This window comes from Lytechinus variegatus, chromosome 1 (assembly GCF_018143015.1).
Source record: "Lytechinus variegatus isolate NC3 chromosome 1, Lvar_3.0, whole genome shotgun sequence".
Taxonomy (NCBI): Eukaryota; Metazoa; Echinodermata; class Echinoidea; order Temnopleuroida; family Toxopneustidae; genus Lytechinus; species Lytechinus variegatus.
In genome coordinates this window covers 49417414-49438908 of record NC_054740.1, presented here as the reverse complement: position 1 = coordinate 49438908, position 21495 = coordinate 49417414, and the positions used below count along the sequence as shown (strand labels likewise).

At 36.1% G+C, this 21495-nt stretch overlaps 1 protein-coding gene across 3 annotated transcripts in view; it reads right to left on the bottom strand.

The window, feature by feature from the left end:
* LOC121415585 (tudor domain-containing protein 7A-like) overlaps nucleotides 1-19943 on the bottom strand; it is a 62228-nt gene extending 42285 nt beyond the window's left edge. For 2 of the 3 annotated variants that reach the window (XM_041608864.1, XM_041608873.1), the window contains exon 1: nucleotides 19788-19942. In XM_041608864.1, the coding sequence (XP_041464798.1) occupies nucleotides 19788-19887 (100 nt within the window). In that variant the 5' untranslated portion in view covers nucleotides 19888-19942. Of the gene's footprint in view, nucleotides 1-19787 lie in introns of all 3 variants that reach the window. The other variant, XM_041608857.1, reaches the window with a different exon arrangement.
* Nucleotides 19944-21495: the final 1552 nt, after the last annotated feature.

Sequence of the window (21495 nt, the reverse complement as noted above, 5' to 3'; positions counted from 1 at the left end):
CATAATTTTCCGCGTACAAATGTATGATCTTCACGATTATAATTACGAGTGTCACTCGGTCTCAGTTTCCACAAAATAAAAACGGCCAACACATACACACTTGATTACCACTCCAAAATCAGTATATGGGACTGGGGAAAACATGCTTACGATTGTGTCGATCTTCATGTCTCAATCTGCTCATAGCAAAAATATGCTCCAAATAATTCCAATAAATTATCATCCAAAACATCTGTAATGAGGCAAAATTAGACGAAGTCTATATAAAAACAATATTTCTCGGCATTCAAGAATGAGTTTCAGTGATTTTCACACTCAGTCGCGCACACAAAAAAACAAACTCTCATTTCACGTGTAATGCATGTTATGTATTGATATTCATCCGCACGCATATCATGCCACAAATATCAGTACATACGTACACGGAAGCTTGAATGCACGAGTAATTTGTTTCTTTTGGTGGGAAATATTTTGAATGTTTATGCGATATGCTAGAAGTAGGGCACGGGCTGGAGGAACATACAGCCTTGATTCACGCTCACACTTGACTCCACACACAAATACTATCGGCACTTTTTCTTGCGTAATAATTTTATGTGGAAAACAAAGCCTAATCACACACAAACAAATACATGCTGCATGCTATGGCGGGAGAGAGTCGGCCAAACATGATTTGGAGCTGATTTCTCTGCAATGTTTGGCAGCGCTCGGAAAGAAAAAAATAAGTAGCTTAAAATAAACAAGTCACAAAATACATAATTTTGAATCATAAGGTCAAAATAAGCAAGTTTATTTTTCTAGCCTTTCGTGACCCCCCCCCCCCCCCCCCCCCCGTAAAACGAAGGAATGAAGGACAAAAAGAAAGCAAATTCAAATTCAAATTCAAAATTTATTGATTATAATCACAAACATGTTGGATTGTTCTCAAAATTATACAATGAAACACAAACAGAAACAAAATAATTTAAATGATACACATAATATTATAATAAAACATACATAAAAAATACATAATAGGCATATATCTAATATGATACATAATAGGATATAGCACACTTTTTTACATAATAATATATATAATGAACATAAACATAATACAGTATGTGGAGTCTTAGGTCACATGACCTACTGAAATAATACATATTTACATCATAATGAATTAATACAAATTATAATAAGTACATTGTGATATTTAAAGGAAGAAGGGGAGCTTGAAGAGAATGGTAACAATAATAACAACAATAATAATGACAACAACAATATAAAAACATAAGCAGATCAATAATAACAAACTTTTCTACTTTTGTCTATTAGCCATATTCAGGTGAAAAAAAATAAAAAATAAAAGGGTATAGGTAAGGGTAAATAATTACAATGTAAAGCACTTAAAAACCTTGAGTATTAGGCGCTATAAAAAGTTATATAATTATTATTATTTATTATTATTGCTATTGTTATCATTATTATCATTATTATTGTTATTATTATTATCACTATATTATTATTATCACTATTATTATTGTCATTATTTTTATTATGAATACATTACTTATTATGTTGCAAGAGCTCCAAACGTTTATCAAACATTGCACTTATTCCCTTAACTATTATTGCGTTTAAATCTATTTCGGAATTCGACATCATTAGTTTAAATTTATCATTATTGTTTAAGCTTTGGAAATCTGGTAATATTTCATTCAATTTAGAGTATAGTTCTAACCTGGGCTCTTTTAAACATGAGCAGGTGACAAGGAAGTGAGGTTCATCCTCTATACCGGCCTTGCATAGAGGACATATTCTTTCTTCTGGTTTTAGTTTCTTATATCTTCCTTCTTCAATCATAAGATTGCTATTACTTATTCTGAGTTTAGTGAATTTAGTTACATGTGACTTTTCTATGTCTAGTGATAAGTAATTTTCCATTTTGTATTCTAGTTTAAAGGTTTTATATGTTTGCAGTTTGGTGGAGTATTCGGTACTTTGTTCATTGCAGAGAGCGTCTTTCCATGATTTAATGTATCTGTCTTGTAGTTTGCTGTGTAGAGCTTTTTTTAATCTGTTAATCGAAAACGCATTTTGGTTTTCCCATACATGGGAGAAGCTCAATGAGCTTAGAAAAGATTCAATATATTTGCAGTAATTTATGTTTGTATTTTTGTCCTCAACGTACGATTTATTTACTAGGCTTTTACATGCGGAGTTAGTCATGTGGTGCCAGAATCCGATAGTATCTTTCAATGAAGTGAGGGCAAGAGGGAATCGTCCGGTTTCTGCTAGCATGGCGCTATTCATTGCCGCCTTGTTCGTACCCAAAATCACTTTTAGAAATTTTGATTGTAGGGCTTCAGGGGGGAATGTTTTATAGCAAGTCTCAATTAACTTTTTTTCTTTTATTAAATATTCAACAGCCCAAACTTCTGAATTATAGAGGGCAATTGGTTTTATACAAGAGTCAAAAAGCTTAAGGTGAGCTATAAGGGAGATTCTGTCTTTTGGTAAAATGTTTCGTAAACTGAAGAGGGCTTTTTTTGCTTTGTTGAACAAGTGTTTTATAGCATGAGTAAATGTGCACGATGGTTTAAAGATTATTCCTAAATATTTATATTCGTTAGCAATTTCTATCTCGGTATTATCAAAGAAAAATTTATTCTTATTAAGTGTTCTACCTGCTTTATTAAAAATTATTATTTTGGTTTTCTTTGTATTTATTTCTAGGTTCCACTTTATACAATATGTCTTTAAATGCTTTAATGCTGTTTGAAGCCCAAGTTCATTTTCGGAAGTGATAACAAGATCATCGGCATAGAGAAGACACGATATCTTTTGACCTGAATTCAGTGTTACTGGATGACAATCATCCCCAAATGAATCAATAATATCATTTAAGTAAATGGAAAAAAGGGTGGGGCTTAATACGCAACCTTGTTTTACTCCAACCGAAGTGGGGAATGATTGTGTTATTTTATTTTGTAATTTAATGGAAAAACGTACATCAAGGTACATATTTTCAATTATATCATAGAACGGACCAGAGATGTTGTAGTTTTTTAGTTTAAAAAGAAGAGCGTTTCTGTTAACAAGGTCAAAGGCTTTCCGAAAGTCAACGAAACATACATATAGATATTTATTCTTTTTAAACATTTTATTTATCATCGTTTTTAAAGTGAAAATATGGTCACTAGTTCTACAGCCCTTTCTAAAGCCTATTTGGTTAGGCTCAATTATGCTATTTTCTTCAAGGTACTTATGGAGTCTATTGTATAGTACTCTTGAAAAGAGTTTAGCTAGGGTGCTTGTGAGGGCAATTCCTCTATAGTTACCAGGATCATTAATGTTCCCCCCTTTAAAAATTGGTTTGATGAAGTTTTCTCTCCAGGTTTCTGGGTATACGCCTGACTTGAGTATGGCATTGAATATATCAACGTATGTATTAATGTGAATGCTGCCAGATGTTATTATCATTTCATTCAATATATTGTCAAAGCCACTCGCTTTTTTCTTTTTGAGTGTTTTAATAGCATCTAGTACTTCATTTACACTTATACTACAATTAAGCTTTCCTGGATCAAATGTTGTGCGTTTGAAGTCTGTAAGGGTATCAAAGTTATCGGTATAATTTTTGTTCATTAGTTCTTTAAAGTGATCGTACCATTCTTTTGCTGATATATTGACTGAGGGGTCATCCATCTTTTTTTCTTTCATTTTGTTTATAATATTCCAAAAGGAAGTTGTGTCTTTGTTGTCAAGAGAGTGTAATTTGTAAAATATCTCTCTTTTATAAGCTCTATGATTTTTTCGACTTAATCTACGAAGGGCTTTTTGTTCAGTTAGTACTTTAAGTCTAAGTTCATTATTCCATGGTGTTTTTTTAAGCTCTCTACAGAGTTTCCTTATCAGGCGTAGTTTGGTTCTACAGCAGGAATTAAACCAAGGTTTATTTCTATTCTTAACCCGAGCTGTCTTATGATTAGTGTGGTTACCAGCAGCGACCCTTAATGTCTGTGAAAAGTTGTCAACCATATGGTTTAGCTTTTGTTTTATATCAATATCCCTGTCACCTTTCAATATATCAGTCGCATCTGCCCTGATTTGTTCGAAGTTGTGTTTTTGTATTGAATCAATAAATTTGTCTTCAATCTTTTTAGACCATTTGCATGGCTGTATTGTGTGTAATTCCATGTCATTTTGGATATATTGAAGTGACTGGATAGTTACAGTTATTGGGCAATGATCTGATAAAACCGGGCAAAATTCTTCAACTACAAATGATAAAACATTGCTAAGTAAAGAAGCGCTACATATACAATAATCGACTATTGAGACGCCTCTTGTATTAAAGAAAGTCGCTCTTCCCTTGGTATCGCCAAGAGTGCGACCATTTAGTATCCTAAGTTGAGCGGCTATACAAAGATCTATGATTTGTTTTCCGTAATTATTTGTGGTTTGTTTGATGGACATGTTTCTGCACTGGGGAGTTGTATCGGCAATATATGCGTTTGGTATGGAGTTTATTGATTGATCAGTAGAGTCTAAATTGATATAATCACGTTCATTTTCGCTTATATGTGCATTAAGGTCTCCCATGATAATAATTTCACCTTTTGCATTCCATATTTCTATATTCTTTTCGAGATTTTCAAAAATATCTTTATCTATTCCCGTCCTAAGTGTAAAAGTAGAGTTAATCGGCGGAATATACAAAAGACATAAATAAATATCTTTCCTAAAGCCAAAAAATGTGCGACTGAGTTTCAGCCATATACTTTCGCTTGAGGATTTATCTACAATTGTGATACCCTTTACAAAAGACTGTCTGATGAGTACACCTAATCCTCCTCTCAGCCTGCTTGGTCCATCTGACCTACAATTGGCATAGTATTTATATCCCTTGTATGCTATATTATCACTGTTTGATAAGTGTGTTTCACTAAAAAAAATAATATCTGAGAAAAGATTTTCATGGAATAAGGGTTCGTCTAATTTACATTGTCTAGTTCCGTTCAGTCGTTTGATGAGGCCATTTACATTCCAAGAGCTAATTGATAATTGTTTAGAGACTTTTGAGTTATTCATGATTTGATGACAAGACGGGGTACCAGGGTTCGTTCGATTAATGATATAGATCTCAAAATTATACTTTAAATGGTTATTATTATTATCTTATTATTATTTATGAACATATATATATATATATATTTTTTTTTAATGACACATATTTATTATATTTTAGCTTTAAAGAATATCATAACCCGGTATGGAGGTTTTTACAAGTGTTACAAGTTATAAATATAAGTTTAGGGGCTATAAGTACGAGTTGAAATATTCCATTTGTATTACCTTGGAACGAACTTGGATTCGTAACTATTATGTTGGAACTTCTTCAAGAATAAGAGCAGCATGTTTTTTCTTTGTTTGATATGTGGTTGTTATTATAATATTGTCTTTCTAATTTTGCTAATTGAATTATATATTTATTTATTTAACTTCATTTTTGTTCTCATACATAAACTCAGACATTGATATAAATGGGTTTTACCCCTATCGTAAACTGTGGTTAGCATCGAAAATTATTTAAATAATTGTATACTTTCATTATCATCAATATCATTATTATTACTTTGATCATTATCATTATCATTATTAATATTATTATTATTATTAATATTATCATTATTATTCTTAGTTATACTGTTATTGTAATTATGATTATGATTATTATTATTATTGTTATTATTATCATTATTGTTGTTATTATTATTGTAATCATTATCATTATCGTTAATGTATCTAATAGTTGTTGTTATGATTATTTTTATTATCATTATCCTTATTAACATTATTATTGTTATCACCTTTATTATCATTATTATCATTATTACTCATAGTATCATTATTAGTAGTATCGTTATTAAATTTTATCATTATCATCATCATCGTTGTTATTATCCTTACTGGATATTGGGAAGAGGAAGAGGGTGAGAAAGTGGTGGGGAGAATAGAGAAGGATAGAAGGGGCAATAGGTGGTTTCAGACCGCCTCGAAGTTCGCCAGTTCCAGGTATTCTCTGATCGGGAAATTTACCCCGATCAGAAAATACCAGGTATTTTGGTAATGTGAAAGCAAACTACGCGTAATTTCCCCGAAAGAAAATACCCGCTAAATAGTAGGTACTTGGCGAAATTACGAGAACTTTCGTGGGGATTTTTCCAAGGTCGCAGGTATTTTGGCGATGTGAAAGCAAATTACGGGAACTTTTATCCCAGCGTGTCGTTGGGCGCGGCGGCGTGGGTGGCTGCTGGGCAAGTGATTTTGAATCTCCCGCCTTGCCTGCTTATCAGACCACACTGCGCATGCTCGTAACTTTGGGAACTTATCCCGAAGGATGTGTTTCGGGGCGGTGTGAATGCAGGAATAATTAACGGGTATTTTTTAGCCTTAAAAAGTTCTCGTAATTTAACGGGGATTCTTGTGATCGAGGCGGTTTGAAACCGCCTATTGAGATAGACAGAGCGAAGAGTAAGAGAGCAAAAAAAAAAAAAAAAAAAAAAAAAAAAAATAAGAAGAAAAATAAATATATATATATACTAATCGCGTATGATATACCCATATACACACCCTTACACCCTCTTATATACACATATATGCACTGTCACATTTCCTGGAGTAGGACGACTCGTATACGAAATTACAAAACAAAATTTCCAATGATGCTGTTTAGATATTACAGTAATTTTTAATAATTATGCTCGTCAAAACTTCCGTATTATTAAAAAAAAAAAAAAAAAAAAAAAAAAAATCAGATTAGTCTAAACTCTTCAATAACTCAAGAGGGTTACCCATTATGTGCTCTCTAATAATTCTAGAGTGAGGGTTGACCATTACGTACCCTATAATAACTCTAGGGTTCTTGGGTGAGGGTTACCTATTACGTGCCCTCCAATAACTCTAGCAAGACAGAAACGAAGAGAGTAAGAAAGAAAGAAGGAAGGAAAGTCAGAAAGAAAGAAAGGATGGAAGGAAAGAAGGAAGGAAGGAAGGAAAGAAGTAAGGAAAGAAGGAAGGAAAGACGGAAGGACAGTAAGAAAGAAAGAAAGGATGGAAGGAAGGAAAGTAAGAAAGAAAGGAGGGAGGAAGGAGGAAAGAAGGGAGGAAAGAAGGAAGGAAGGAAAGTAAGAAAGGATGGAAGGAAAGAAGGAAGGAAAGGAGGAAGGAAGGAAGGAAGGAAAGAAAGAAAGAAGGAAGGAAAGAAGGAAGGAAAGTCAGAAAGAAAGGATGGAAGGAAGGAAGAAAAGAAGGAAGAAAGGATGGAAGGAAGGAAAGAAGGAAGGAAAGAAGGAAGGTATAAGAAAGAAAGGATGGAAGGAGGGAGGAAAGAAGGAAGGAAAGTAAGAAAGAAAGGATGGAAGGAAGGAAAGAAGGAAGGAAAGAAGGGAGGAAAGGAGGAAGGAAGGAAAGAAGGAAGGAAAGAAGGAAGGAAAGAAGGAAGGAAGGAAAGAAGGAAGGAAAGAAGGAAGGAAAGAAGGAAGGAAAGAAGGAAGGAAAGAAGGAAGGAAGGAAAGAAAGGATGGAAGGAAGGAAGGAGGAAGGGAGGAAAGGGAGGAAAGAAGGAAGGAAAGAAGGAAGGAAAGTAAGAAAGAAAGGATGGAAGGAAAGAAGGAATGAAAGAAGGAAGGAAAGGAGGAAGGAAGGAAGGAAGGAAAGAAATAGAGAAAAAAAATTAAAAGAAAGATTGAAAAGAAAGAAGGAAAGAAAACAGGAAGAAAACAGAGGAAGAAAGCTAAAACTATTATCATAAATAATTTGTTTCTTTTTTGGCTCAATTAAAATAGCTACGAAAGAAAGTCAGAAACCAAGTGTATCAACACACACATAAATGCATATGTGGGGCTATATACATGTATTCAGACGATACAACCCGAGACCCGATCTGTTTGAACCAAACAGAAGTGAAAATTTACCCTTTTACTGCTTACAGATGACAGAGTTACTCCAATTTTTAGGAAATATGGACATTATAAGAGCCTTTCATGAGTATGAACCGTGAATTTTGACAGTTCTGTGAGAGATTTCTGCCAGAGTTTAGCCAGGCTTCGTTCGTGCGGCCAGTGGAGAATTCACCATGTGGATTGTGTGGCTGACTACATGTACACTGTACGCATGCTGTATAGTACTCTAGTAACACGTGCGATTCATTCTGTGTGTATTCTGTGTGTGAATTGCAGAATTGAACGGTGGGAAATGGTTTGCTGTGAATTTGACCATTTCTGGAAAAGTTATTGGCCCAATAATGGTTTTTATTACTGGTCATGTCAGACCCTTAAATCTTGCTATTTTTGGAAAAATTACTGGCCCGACAATGATATTTTTTACTGGTCATGTCGGACCAGTAAATCTTCCAATTTCTGAAAATCTACTGGCCCAACAGCGATTTTTACCGGTCTGGGACCGTCGGACCGCCGCTAGTGTCGAGCCCTGTGTACACAATACTTTAGGACCTATGGCAGCCATTTTGGATTTCAAAGTACAGCATTTATTACCTCCACGAGCAATATGTGATGTATTTAGTTAGAAATCATGTTTAAGACAATATTTTTACTTGTATATCACAGTAATATGCATTTTATGATTCTCACTCTTGTGAAAATTAGTTTCTCCATTCGCATTGTACATGATAAATATAGGGCCTATGGCGGCCATTATGAATGTCAAAATACAGCATTTATCACAATGACATATTAATGGCAATGATGTTTTTAGTCAGTATTCCACTCATTTATCTTAATAATATGCATTTTAGTGCTCACTCTTGTCATTTTTTGGCCCCGGCCATTGCATTATACATAATACTCTTTGGGCCAGTGGCGGCTATTTTAAATATCAAAATACAGCAATGTCCCCGTGGTCTCATGTCATAAGGTGGTCCAATTTCGCGAACAGGGTAAAAATGGTCAAAAATTTTATTTTTTGATATGTTATAGCTATTACCATTCTCTAAATAATCAAAAAGTTTTAGTTCTCGAATACCTTTATTTTTCCTTAAAATGACTAATTAATAGCTAATTATTACATAGATGTCAATGTAAATGTGAATTTTGAAATGTGTTTTTCTCAAATTGGACCTGCTGCACATAAAATGGTGTCAAAAGTTAATGCAACATTGGATCACCCTAGTATTTTGCAGTTATTATCTTTAAACATCAATAATTGAATCTGTACCAAAAATCGAATAATTATCTATTATTGTATGCATATTAATTATACTAATTAATTAACAGTATTTAATTTCACATTTTTGCCCCCAAAATACCTGTCACTGTATTTATATGCTTGGCAAAATGACAACATCATGGGTAGAAGTGTTTGTTGCAATGATACACAACATTTGTACAAAAAATTAAGATTACAAATTAGATAATTGACCAAATCTCTCCGGTTTACTAATTGATTAGGTTGCAGATCAGAGCTGACATACACATGTATTCCATTGCTGCATATTTTCAAAATTGTCAAATTTTTATGACATTTAGTTGTTCCCTGCTTTAAAACACCCAGAAATATGAGGATAACAGTCATATAACATATTATAGTAAGTTGTTAATTAGGTTTAATTAATATTTTATCATTTACCACATCCACCGGCTCCGCCACCCCTGTTACTTCAAACTTAATGTGCTATAGTTTTTGTTCCTGATATTGTATTTATCTAATTCATAGTAATATATTTAGCCTATAGTTCTAGCTTCAAAATGAGATATTACTCAATAAATTTGGTCAAGATGCTGTGATGTAGCAACAATTTATCCATGGCACCGTGTGGAAAATTGTTCATACGCCACCCTTTTTGCATACCCAACTTATGAAATGCGACCCCATATATGACATAATAAATGATATATCTCGTTATTAATGATGATTTGCATATATTACTTCCTTCATACATTGCAATTTTTTTGCGGTTTAGTGCTAGTTTTTGTGAAAATTAGTTTTCCCTATTCATATTGTACATAATAGAGTATACAATGGTCTATGGCGGCCATTTTGAATATCAGGAAAATAAATATTTTGTCAAAAAAAAATTTTCAGTGAGTATTTTACTCCTGCAACACAATTTTTTGCATTTCATAGCCAATGTGTGGACAATTTAAGGATTTTCATGCATGGGTGCGGAAAATGCTCAAAGTTACACGAGTGGCATCATCCAGATTCGTAATCAGCACCCTCGAATTGACAAGAAATCATCAAAAATATTGTATATATAAAAAAAAACAAGGTTTGGTCAAGTTCCTATGGGGCCTATCCTGGACTATAGACCAATTTCACAATGTGAGAGGGCAGCAGACTGGTCGCCATGCTGCGGTGGGCGAATCAACTTTTATAGTACACAAGTCAATAGGGTATTTGGTACATTCATTCGATTTTTTTTTATTTTGGACCAATTGAGCAGATTTCTTGTAAGATTCACAATGAGCATTAATCGGAGAAGTTCAGGTCGCAGCTGTGCTGTGTTCAATTGCCACAACAATTGGAGAAAGCTTCAGGATTGGAAGCAAAGTGAATGTGAAATTCACTCGCCTTGGACTCATGAAGCCTGTTTGTGTGTGAAGCCGTACTCCCTGCATAGGTTTCCAGGCCGTGATGAAGGAATGCGTCGCCAGTGGATAAAAAACATCAACAGAAAGGACTTTAAAAAGTGCGAATTCTGCTTCCTGATTGGCTTTTATAATAAAAGTTGCCATTCCAGCAAGAGTTGCTATCATAACTTTTTTTTATGAAATGGGCATTCTCACTTTTAACATGGTAGTTAACATTCCAGCAGGAGTTGCTATCATAACAACTTTTTATGAAACAGGGCCCTGGCTCTCTCTTCCCCTTCCTCCTTTCTCCTTCCTCTCTGTTTTATTCTCTTGCCTTGCCCCCTCCTTTTGGATACTTATAGGCCTGCATAAAATGTGGTGGTGGTGTTTTTTTTTGTGGGGGGGAGGGAGGGGTGATTTATTTGATCATGCTTAGATGGAAATATCAGTCCCTCTCTCTCTCTCTCCCTCTCTCTCTCTCACACTATCCCTCTCTCTCTCACTATCCCCTTCTCTGTATTACACTATCCCTCTCTCTCCCTCTCTCACACTCTCTCGCTAGCCCCCCCTCTCTCTCTCTCACTACCCCCCCCCCCCCCTTTCTCACTATTCCCCTCTCCCCTCTCACTATCCCCCTCCTCTCACACATACTCTCTCCCCCCTCTCCCCTCTCTCATCCTCTCTCACTCTATGTCTAGTTCACTCTCCCGCTACTCTAACACAATTTACTAGCAACAAGAAGTGAGCTCCCTGATGAAAACCAACAGCGATTCTTGGTCATCATCAACTCACTTTTACTGACAAAACTAAGGGGAAAAAGTAGCCAAAGTGCAGAAATTTATCATACCTTCATCGGTCAGATATGGCCATTGTCTTACATCGTCTACCCAGGTGTCCATGCTTTATTTTAGACTAATCTTGTGAGGAATAAACAATTCTAAGAGTAAAAATCGCTGATTGGAAAGATCATCTTCAATGGGCTGCTGTCAGCTCAGCTGTTCATTGTGACGTCACTCAGCTGGAGCTCGCAAGAGGACCGGTTGAATGCAGAAATATGGCATGAAAATAAATCATTTTTGAGAGCTGATTTCTGCAAACTCTAATCACTATTTTGAAAAGTGAAGTTATATATCTGATTAGTAATACTTCCCCTTTACAATGATGACCACAAAAAGGCATTATAAAATACTTTTGATTCTTCAGGTGTCTACTTTAATTAAATATAGGTGATATCTTTGTTTGAATGCAAAAAACCTGCTTCTGAATGTCATTCCGTAAACGTGGAACTGCCCATGACTTTTTTTTTGGGCTTGTCAAATTTTTGGGCGGACAGCTAGGTACATTTCATAAACTATATCCATAAGCTTTATGACAACAATTTCATAATTACCTCAAAATGGCCAAAGTTCACTGACCTTAAATGACCTTTGAATTTGGTCATGTGACCTGAAACTCAGTGATACATGATCTGTTCAGTGATACATTACTCTTATGTCCAAGTTTCATGAACCAGATATACATGTATCAGTCCTTCACATTTATAATTTTGTGGAGCTCAATAAATCGCTCTCCTTATTTTTTTGAGGAGCTCAATTGAGCTCCTTAGAATCGCTATCTTTGAGGAGCTCAAATCAATTCAATGAATACATATATGATAAATTTTAGATTTTTCGTAACATTGTATACATGTATGCAATAGCTGTGTAGCTATTAATCAATCTGTGGTGAAACAAGGCCTGGGTCAATACCTTTACAAACATCACTGATCACAGTCAGTCGGCAAGCCCTGAAAAAGTAGCTTCTTTTATCCAAGTGATCATATTCATGACTAGAGGGTTTTTGCATAGTTAATGAGCTTGGTGCGAACCAAAACACCTCTTTTTATTCGACCATTGCTGCTCTAAATATTGACCAAATTTCATGCTTTTGGTATCTTTGTAAAGAAGAATTATTCTTTCAGGTCATGTGTTTGGATTTTTAAAAGGATGTTGTAATATAGGGACAACTTTTGATCTAAAACATGAAACAAAATAATTTTGTCCTGCAACAAATGTTGATGTTTTCACACTTAATTTCTGTTTGAGCACAAATGAGTTTTAGATCATAATAAAGCTGAAGATCTAAGCTTTAATATCATGTGATTTTAATAAGAAGATGTATTTAAGATGGGTCAGCAGCCAGCTTTTTATAGGTCAAGTACATTTAGCAGCTCAAAAACAAGAATACTGCGCTCCGATTGGTCATACAAACCACACACCCACGCAAATTCCAATGTTCCCCACACTGGGCCTCTGCAAGGTCACACTCACCATGTGGTAATCTCTTCAAATTAGCCGCGCTTGTTGTTCTGAAAACATTATTCAGCCAATCAGAACTCTGGATTTTATGTTACTCAGAAATTTCAGAAATCTCGTCTTGCATCTTAATGGAAAAAGCTGGCTGCTGACCCATCTAAAAGATGCCACCTATCAAGAGTGACATTGTAAGAAAGTATAGAGTTTGAGCTTTCTGATGATATAAATAATGTTGGTGCCTAAAACACAAAATGTTGCACAATTTGCAAGTGAAAACAGAGGAAGAAAATTCTGTTTGATGCACCTTTTCCGGTAAAAAATTCACTCATTCATGAAAATATTTCATTCAAAAGATATGACCAATATAAAAGAGTAACATTTACTCTTGCCCATGGTACAAAAATAATCAATATTACTCAAGGAGAAAGTGGTTAAATTCTTTGAGAAATAAAGTCTCACAATTCACGAGATTTTGCAGGGACATGAATTCAGTCACAAGAGGACTTGGATAAATCTTGCTCATTTGCTCATTAACACAGGGGCTTGCAGACTGACTGATCAATATCATGCTCATGCTAAAAAAAAAATCCATGAAATGGCCATCTGTTTTCCATAATTCCTTGACATTATTTTGATTAGATGAAAACTATCAGAAAAATGAAGAATGATTTGAATTTGAACTCAGTAAATATTTTAGTCCAATATGTAGATTTTCATGGGAACACCATGGAAGTCTACATGTGGGACTACAATATTTAGGGCCTACATGTACCGAGAGTAAGTTCAAATCAGAGTCAGGAAAGAGGTGAATATTCTTCATTTTTCTGATAGTTTTCAACTAAATCAAAATAATTTCAAGGAATTATGGAAAACAGATGGCCATTACATGGATTTAAAGATGTAAAATGTGAAATTTTAGCAAAAAAAAAAATTTTTTTTTTTTTTTAGGAGCGTGATTTTTTGCTCTCCTTATTTTTTTTTTAGGAGCGCGGTAGGAGGGCCAGCGTGATCACGCTCCTCAAAAATGAAGGTCTGATGTATAAACATTCAAATTTCTGACGATTCCACATACCCCAAACATTATCAAAGTTCCTTGACCCTAAATAACCTTTGACCTTGGTCATGTGACTTGAAACTTGCAGAGGATGTTCAGGGATACTTAATTGCTCTTATGTCAATAAAGTTTCATAAACTAGATCCAAATACGTGCCTCGCATAACGTTAGAGAAGAACAATAGGAAACAAGATGGCGGCGTAAACATCGGGCGAGTCTCTTCCATCTTTTCAAATTTTTCTTATTTTTTCATGAATTCTTGTTCAAAAATATAATCGATAGTGTAGAAATGTCGGAGATGAAGTTTTACCCCATGTACATGATTAAATCAAGGCTAGATCTTTTAGAAGGAAAGTAAAAATCTCGGGGGTGAAAGTTTCAGGTTTTGTTGCCCTTCGTGCATATGAATGGGAAGGAAGACCTGGCTTTATTGAGAGTTAGTTATGTTAGTAAATGATTTTTACTCTCTAGGACTAGAAGCCGCCTGGCTAAACAAGTGCGCGTATAAAAATCGACAAGTGGTTCTATTTTTTTTCTATTTCTTTTTCGAGTTTCAAGACTATAGAGTATCCCAAAGGGACCGAAAAGTTCTCTCCTTCTACCCCAGTCTCGATCAGCCATTCTGTTACGATTCATAGCAAAAATGGCCGATCGAGACGGGGGTAGGAGAGAACTTTTCGTATTTTTGAGGTTCCAGTTTGTGCCCAGATGTCAGGAAACTGCCACTCGTTAGACCTTCATCCATATAATCGTGGTAAGTGCATAATTTCTATTTTCACAATTCATTTGGAGAAATATTTAGACCATAAATCAAGCTAGTCCTGTGAGTATGGTCAAATGCACGGTAAGCCCCTGCCCGCTGCACGGGCGGGAGCTCCCTGGGTTAAGGTTGATAATTTTGTTTTTTTTAACTTTACTTAGTTCACACCTAGCTACCATTAATGCATAGCATTTCCATTTATTTGAAAGCAGGATGAAAGAGCATTGTAGATTAAATGCCTTGCTCACGGGCATAGCTGCCGCGGCCGGGGATCGAACCCCGGACTTGTTCATGTATAGCTAGGCGCCTTAGACCACCCGGCCACGGCACCTCCACTGTTGTAGTGGTGGTAGGTGGAGCATAGTGAAGCAGAGCTACCAAGTCTCACACATTATGCGTGAGACTCAAGCATTTTGGACTCTTGTTCATCCCCTCAAATCTTTGTCTCATGCAACTATCACAGCCTAATCCTATCCCCATATACATTTGTACACAATGTCTGTGATCTCACTCATGGTTTCAAATCATCTCGCGTGTGAAGGATTCATATGCACCTGGTACACGCGAATTTTTCACACCTTTTTAGCTCAAATAACTATGACGTTACATCATAGCTAAGAATTCTAATTGTGCTATGACACTTACCGAACCATATGGATCATTTGTTGACTTCTCTTTGCTGTTTTTTTAATAAAATAAAAGCATTTTTTCGTGATCTTCACGTCGATGCCTCTGGATCAGCGTGGATATCAATTTTTGCCTAAAGAGGGCGTGTGATACTATTCACCAGTTATCAATAGACACAACAAGCCGGTTTGTTTATGGTTCTGCAGCTTGTACTGCTAGCTGCATTCTAGGCGATCAGCATTATTTTCTTGCTCGTTCAATCCACTTTCTTCATCATCTTGTCAAAAGATGGCGTACTTTACTATATAAGTATATACATGAGATGCAACCTGTTAATTTTTGGTACAATTTCCTATTATGCGCCGACGACTTGAATAGAGAATGCTCGATAGGAAAAATTGAATTCCGATTGTTGTTTGCGTAATTTCCACCGCAGTATTAATAAGGATAACTAAGGACGGATTGAACGGTTGATATTTGGAGGTAAGCGATAAAAACACTTTTATAATTAGGCTAATTCCTTTTTAAAATGAACTCAAAATACGAATGTACAATTACAAGATTATAGTGGAGAAATATTTAAAGGTTTGGCGTGTTTTATTCCCTCACATTCGTGTGATGAATGAAAACGTCTAAGGGTGCGTTTATTCGACACTTTTTTACCCTAGAATCATGATTCAAATCACGATTCTGCAGAATCACGATTGCGTTTAGTCGAAATTGAATATAATCATGATTAGAATCACAAACATGAAACACGAAAATAGGGGCGTTTGGAAAGACGTTTCTGTAGAATCACGAACGAAAAAGGTCGTATAAACGATATCGTGATTTGAATCATGATTCTATGACGTCATTGTGTCGTGCTTCTTCCGGGTTCGACTCAAAGGCGCGCGCTGTGTTTCGTGCAGGTTAATTTTCGTGTAGCAGTATTGCCAGCATTTAGGAATTATCATTCTGTGTATTGTACCCCCGGGGTTGTACTGTAGCGTCATTTGTATATTTCATTGTTTTCATCAATCATTTCTTCAAGTTCCAAAGGCACAAATTGGACTGATCGACGATGAATTAACTCAGGGCTCTGCTTGTGCGTTGGCCCGTGCTTTGGGCTCAGCCTGAAGCACAAGCATCCCTTACCGGGATTCACAGAAATAAGACGATCCTTTTCAGCGGCGCTTGCGAGGGAGGGATTTCAACGGAGATGTGGCACCGCCTGTCGAGACAAAATTAACAGAATTCTTGCCCAGTTCAGGACCATCATAGACAAGAAAAATCGATCGAGAGGTGGGAGGGAGGATAATGACCCCTTCTGGTTCCCGATCAAAAACAATATGAGGTACAATACACGGAATTCTGGAAGTAAAAGATTTATTTTTCGGAAGCCGAGTAAGCGTTGCACTTGCACAAACGTTTGCTCGTTAGCTCCGGCGGCAGCAAAAATCTAGCAGCCGACGTGAAGTTAGAAACACGTGCGAAAATGTTGACCTATACTTCCTGGGTCAAACTGCGCACTGTGATGCGCACTGGATCTGCCCGAATTCAGGGAGAAACAGCGTTAGAAAGATGGTCGTATAAACGCTGATTCTGTTGGATCGTGATTCATGCTGCTGTTTTGAATCATGATTCAAATTGTGATTCAAATCATGATTCTGGGTCGAGGTCGCATAAACGCAGCCTAAGTCCACTATGAAATCACATGCGTTGTGCGAGGTTAGTAACTAACCTCGCATGTTGTGTGAGTGACTCAGTCTCAGATTCACAGAAAATCTCATGCATAGCTGATATTTGAACTTGGCATCTCTGGTGAAGAGTGTAGTGTTGTTCTTGTTCGTTGCGGTAGTGAAGTGGAGTGGAGCCTGCACAAACATTTGAGCCTTGCCTGGCTTGCCTTGAGCATCCCAAGACCCACTCACACACTGTACAAGGTTAGTATGTACTAACCTCGTACAATAGACCGTGTTTGACCCTGGATTTCGAAGTATTCGGCAAACATCGCTTCATTGCTGAAGTAATATTTGCCGAAACTCCTTCTCGCTACGCACCGGGGCTCTTGCTGGTAAGTAGCAATAGTTTATCAAATATGAAAATAATAAAATAATAATCATTAAAAAAAAAGCAAATTTCGCTTACCACGGCCTCGAAAGTGACTTCGCTTGTCTCTTCCACGGAATTACAAGGAAGCCCTTGGTGGCGCTAATAATTTCACAACCTTGATTCAGCTCCTCGGTAATTTTATAACTGTATCTAAATTCTTTGATTGCGCAATCCTTATGATTAATTTACTTATTATGGGCACTAATGAATGAAATACCTTCAAAAACATAATTAAAGGGGAAGTTCACCCTGAAGAAAACTTTGTTGTAAAAATAGTAGAAAAAATAGTAAAAAATATTGGTGAAGGTTTGAGGAAAATCTTTTAAAAAGTAAGAAAATTATTAGAGTTCAAAATTTGGGATTTGTGACGTCATAAACGAGCAGCTGCCCCATGTGGTATGTAATATAAAATGTATGAATTTCAAATTCTGTATGGTTCCTGACGACTTAATTTTGTTTTCTTTTCATGATCGGGTGTGAAATGATTTCTCTATTGATATACAAAAGTTACAGTGAAAACCATTTTCAATTTTCTGAGAAAATGACATTTCATTGATTTTTTACCATTCGCTATGTAGGAATGCTGCTCGCAGATGACGTCACAAATCAAATAATTGAAATTCTAATAACTTTTTAATTACTTGATGAATTTTTCTCAAACCTTCGGCAATATTTTTTATTATTTTTTCTGCTATTTTTACAATAAACTTTTTGTCAGGAAGAACTTCCCCTTTAAAGATTATTGGTGACAGGGGCGTCGATCCATTTTTCAGATTGGGGGGGCAAAATCCTGAATCAACTTTCCAAAGGCAAAACAAACAAACTCACACACACATATATATGCATATATATGTATATATATATGTGACTCATGAGATATAGACACATATCTCACCAACAAATTAATGCGAGCGCGAAGCGCGAGCTGAAATTTTTTAATATACTGACATGAAAACAGGAAAAAGGTACTTGTTTAGGACTGTTTGTAGTAACTCATGAAGAGGATAGATACATGTATATCTAACTACACATATAATGCGAGTGCCGAGAGCGAGCCCTGAAAGCTTGATATTCGAAGCATTTTTGGTACCAATGATTATAAGACGGGTATCTATTAAAGAACAATAGATGCGAGCGTTAAGCGCGAGCTGAAAATTTTGATATTTCGATCTGAAAAAAAGACAGTTTAATGGACGTTTTTGATAAAGAACAAGATATATATCCAACAAAAAATTATTGCAAATCGAAGCGGGAGTTCTGTTGAGGTTTAAAACTGAAAACGGGACATTCTATTCACCTATTTAATCATGGAAAGTATGGGTTTTTGCTACATAAATGATGCGAGCGCGAAGCGCGAGCTGAAAGTTTTGATATTCCAATCTAAAAAGCGGACATTTTGAGCACAATTTTAAATAAAGAACGAGTTGGTATCTCAATCTTGCTTGCTGATTTCTGTGTAACATTACAATCTTGTTTTATTTTTACACATCGGTGGAATTATTGGGGGGGCAAAACGACATGTTTGCCCCCCCAATATTTTCATTGGTGGGGCGATCACCCCCCCTGCCCCCCCAGGATCGATGCCTCTGATTGGTGATGATAACACTTAGGGGCCTATTTGCAATTAATTTAAAGATGACTGATAAAAAAAAATGAAAATAATATACGTGCCTGGAAAGAAACCAGCAGTACAAGCTTTGACGAACGTCAATAATAATACGTATACGCCGTATACCAAAGTCTATACAATGAAAAGATTGGACACTTCACGGACTTTGCGTAATGCCTTGCGTCGATATGCGTGTAAAATAGTGTAGGTGCCTATTCTTTCCCTTGTCGTGTCTTTGATATGAATTGAATATAAATCGCGCACCCTCTTCAGGAGAAAATTGATATCCATGCTGATTGATTTCTATCTCCGTGAAATCTTCACTAAAGATCAAGAAAATATACATATTTTTAGAAAGAAACTTCAAGGAGAAGTCACGGAAGGATCTAAATGATTCGGTAGGCCTAAGTGTCATAGCAGGATGTGGAATACCAAATCATTCATGATGTTTAATGTAATATGTGGGCAAAAGCCCACTGTATTTTGGAAGTGTCGTGTGTGTCGCGTGCGTATGACTGATATTCCTTCGCACGCGAGATGATATGAACCCATGGGGCCATGGGTGCCCAAGACCCAGCCAGAGGAGCCACTGACTTTAAGAAGCTCAGCCGAACCGGGCCGCCGGAGCGGAGGCTCATAGTCTAGACAGACCATTTTCGACCTCGCGCTCGCGCTCATCACCTCCGCCTCCGGAGTCCGGGCATGGTACAAACATACAACGTAAAAAGAATACCGGCTTTTGGAAACAATTTGTGAAATAGACGGTTCTACTTACGGTTGAGCTTCTGCAAGGGTACTCCACCTTTGCTAGAAATGAGAACAGATCTCAGAACTTTTTCGATAAAACTTTCCTTTTCACTTTTCTTGTCGGACATGTTGATGAGCCTCAGAACACCTGTCACAGCGCAGCTAGCTAGCTAGCTAGCTCAGCTCAGCGCGCGCATCACGTCCACACGTACGTACCGTACCGGTACCGTATCGTACACGTACCACACTTTTGTACACTTGATGGTCAGTCGTGAAACGTAGGCAAACAGTCCCCCTCCCCCCCCAAAAAAAAAAAAATGTGGGCCAATAATGATTAGTTCAAATTCAAATTTATTTAAACCAATCAAGAACAAGAGACATATTACATAGTTTAACACAAATGAGAATACATATAGGTTTGGGACCACATAGAAGCAGAGCTTGTGAGAGCTAGTTAGGGCCGGGCCCCTACAACCATCGAGATGAAAAAAAATATTTACAAGGATAATCTAAAGATTAAATAAGAAAAATCATACAGACACAACACGCACACACCCTCACACATATATGGTTTATCAAGAATCAATTTAAGTTATTTTGTAATCTTTCAAATAAATATTTTTGACATGAATTTTTAAATATGGCCATGTTGGACTGGATTTAAAGTTTTGTGGTAACTTATTCCATTCTTTTGTACACATGAAACATATACATCACCAAAGGATTCAAAGCAGTATTTGTTCTTGCAAGTGGCTGGTGCCATCTGCCGTGTATTGTACAAATGGACATTTGAGTTAACAACAAATGCCGCATCTTTTGAACATGAACAATTTTGAGAGGATTGTGATTTGTACATAAATATCAAGCAATTGAAGGAAACTAAATCACCAAGAGGCAAAATCTTCAATTGCAGAAAGAAAGGAATACTTGGACATCTGTAATTCGAATATGTCATGAGCCTCATAACTTTCTTCTGAAGAAATGGCAGTTTGTTTAAATGGTTCCAATATATGCAACATTACAATAATTTGAGTGTGGCATAATAATAGCATTGTAAAGAGTTACTAAGGTCTGCTGAGGTAGAAAGAAACGTAAATTTATCGACACCAACACTCCTTGGTACAATCATAACTGAGGTGATTTTTCCATGATCATCAACTATACAACTCCAAAAAACCTTACATCTTGACTTCGATTGATCTGATGGCCTCCTATTGATAATGGATTAGTATCTTCAGGGACACTTTTACCCCTTGTTCTAAAGACAACATATTGAGTTTTACTAGCATTTAATAAAGGCTTGTTACAGCAAAACCATTTAAATATAATTATTTTTTATTTCAGTGTTAGTTGAAAATATGAGAGTTTCCATATCTTTGAGATAGGAAAGTAAGCAAGTACGTGTCATCTGCGAATTGTGAATAAGTAAACAATTTTGATGAATTTATAATGTCATTAACATAAATCAAGAACAATAAGGGACCCAGAACCGAGCCTTGGGGTACACCACATTTAACCTCCTTAGATTGTGATTTACCTCAATTAATCATTACACATTCGTTAAGTAATTTTTGAACCAACTAAAGCTGTTCATGCTGTTAAGGCTACCCCAATAATGCTCAAGCTTGTACAATTTTTTTTTAACAAGTGCACACCTATAGTTACCAGTAAAGCATATAGCATTTCCATTTATTTGAAAGCATGCAGGATAAAAGAGCATTGTAGATTAAATGCCT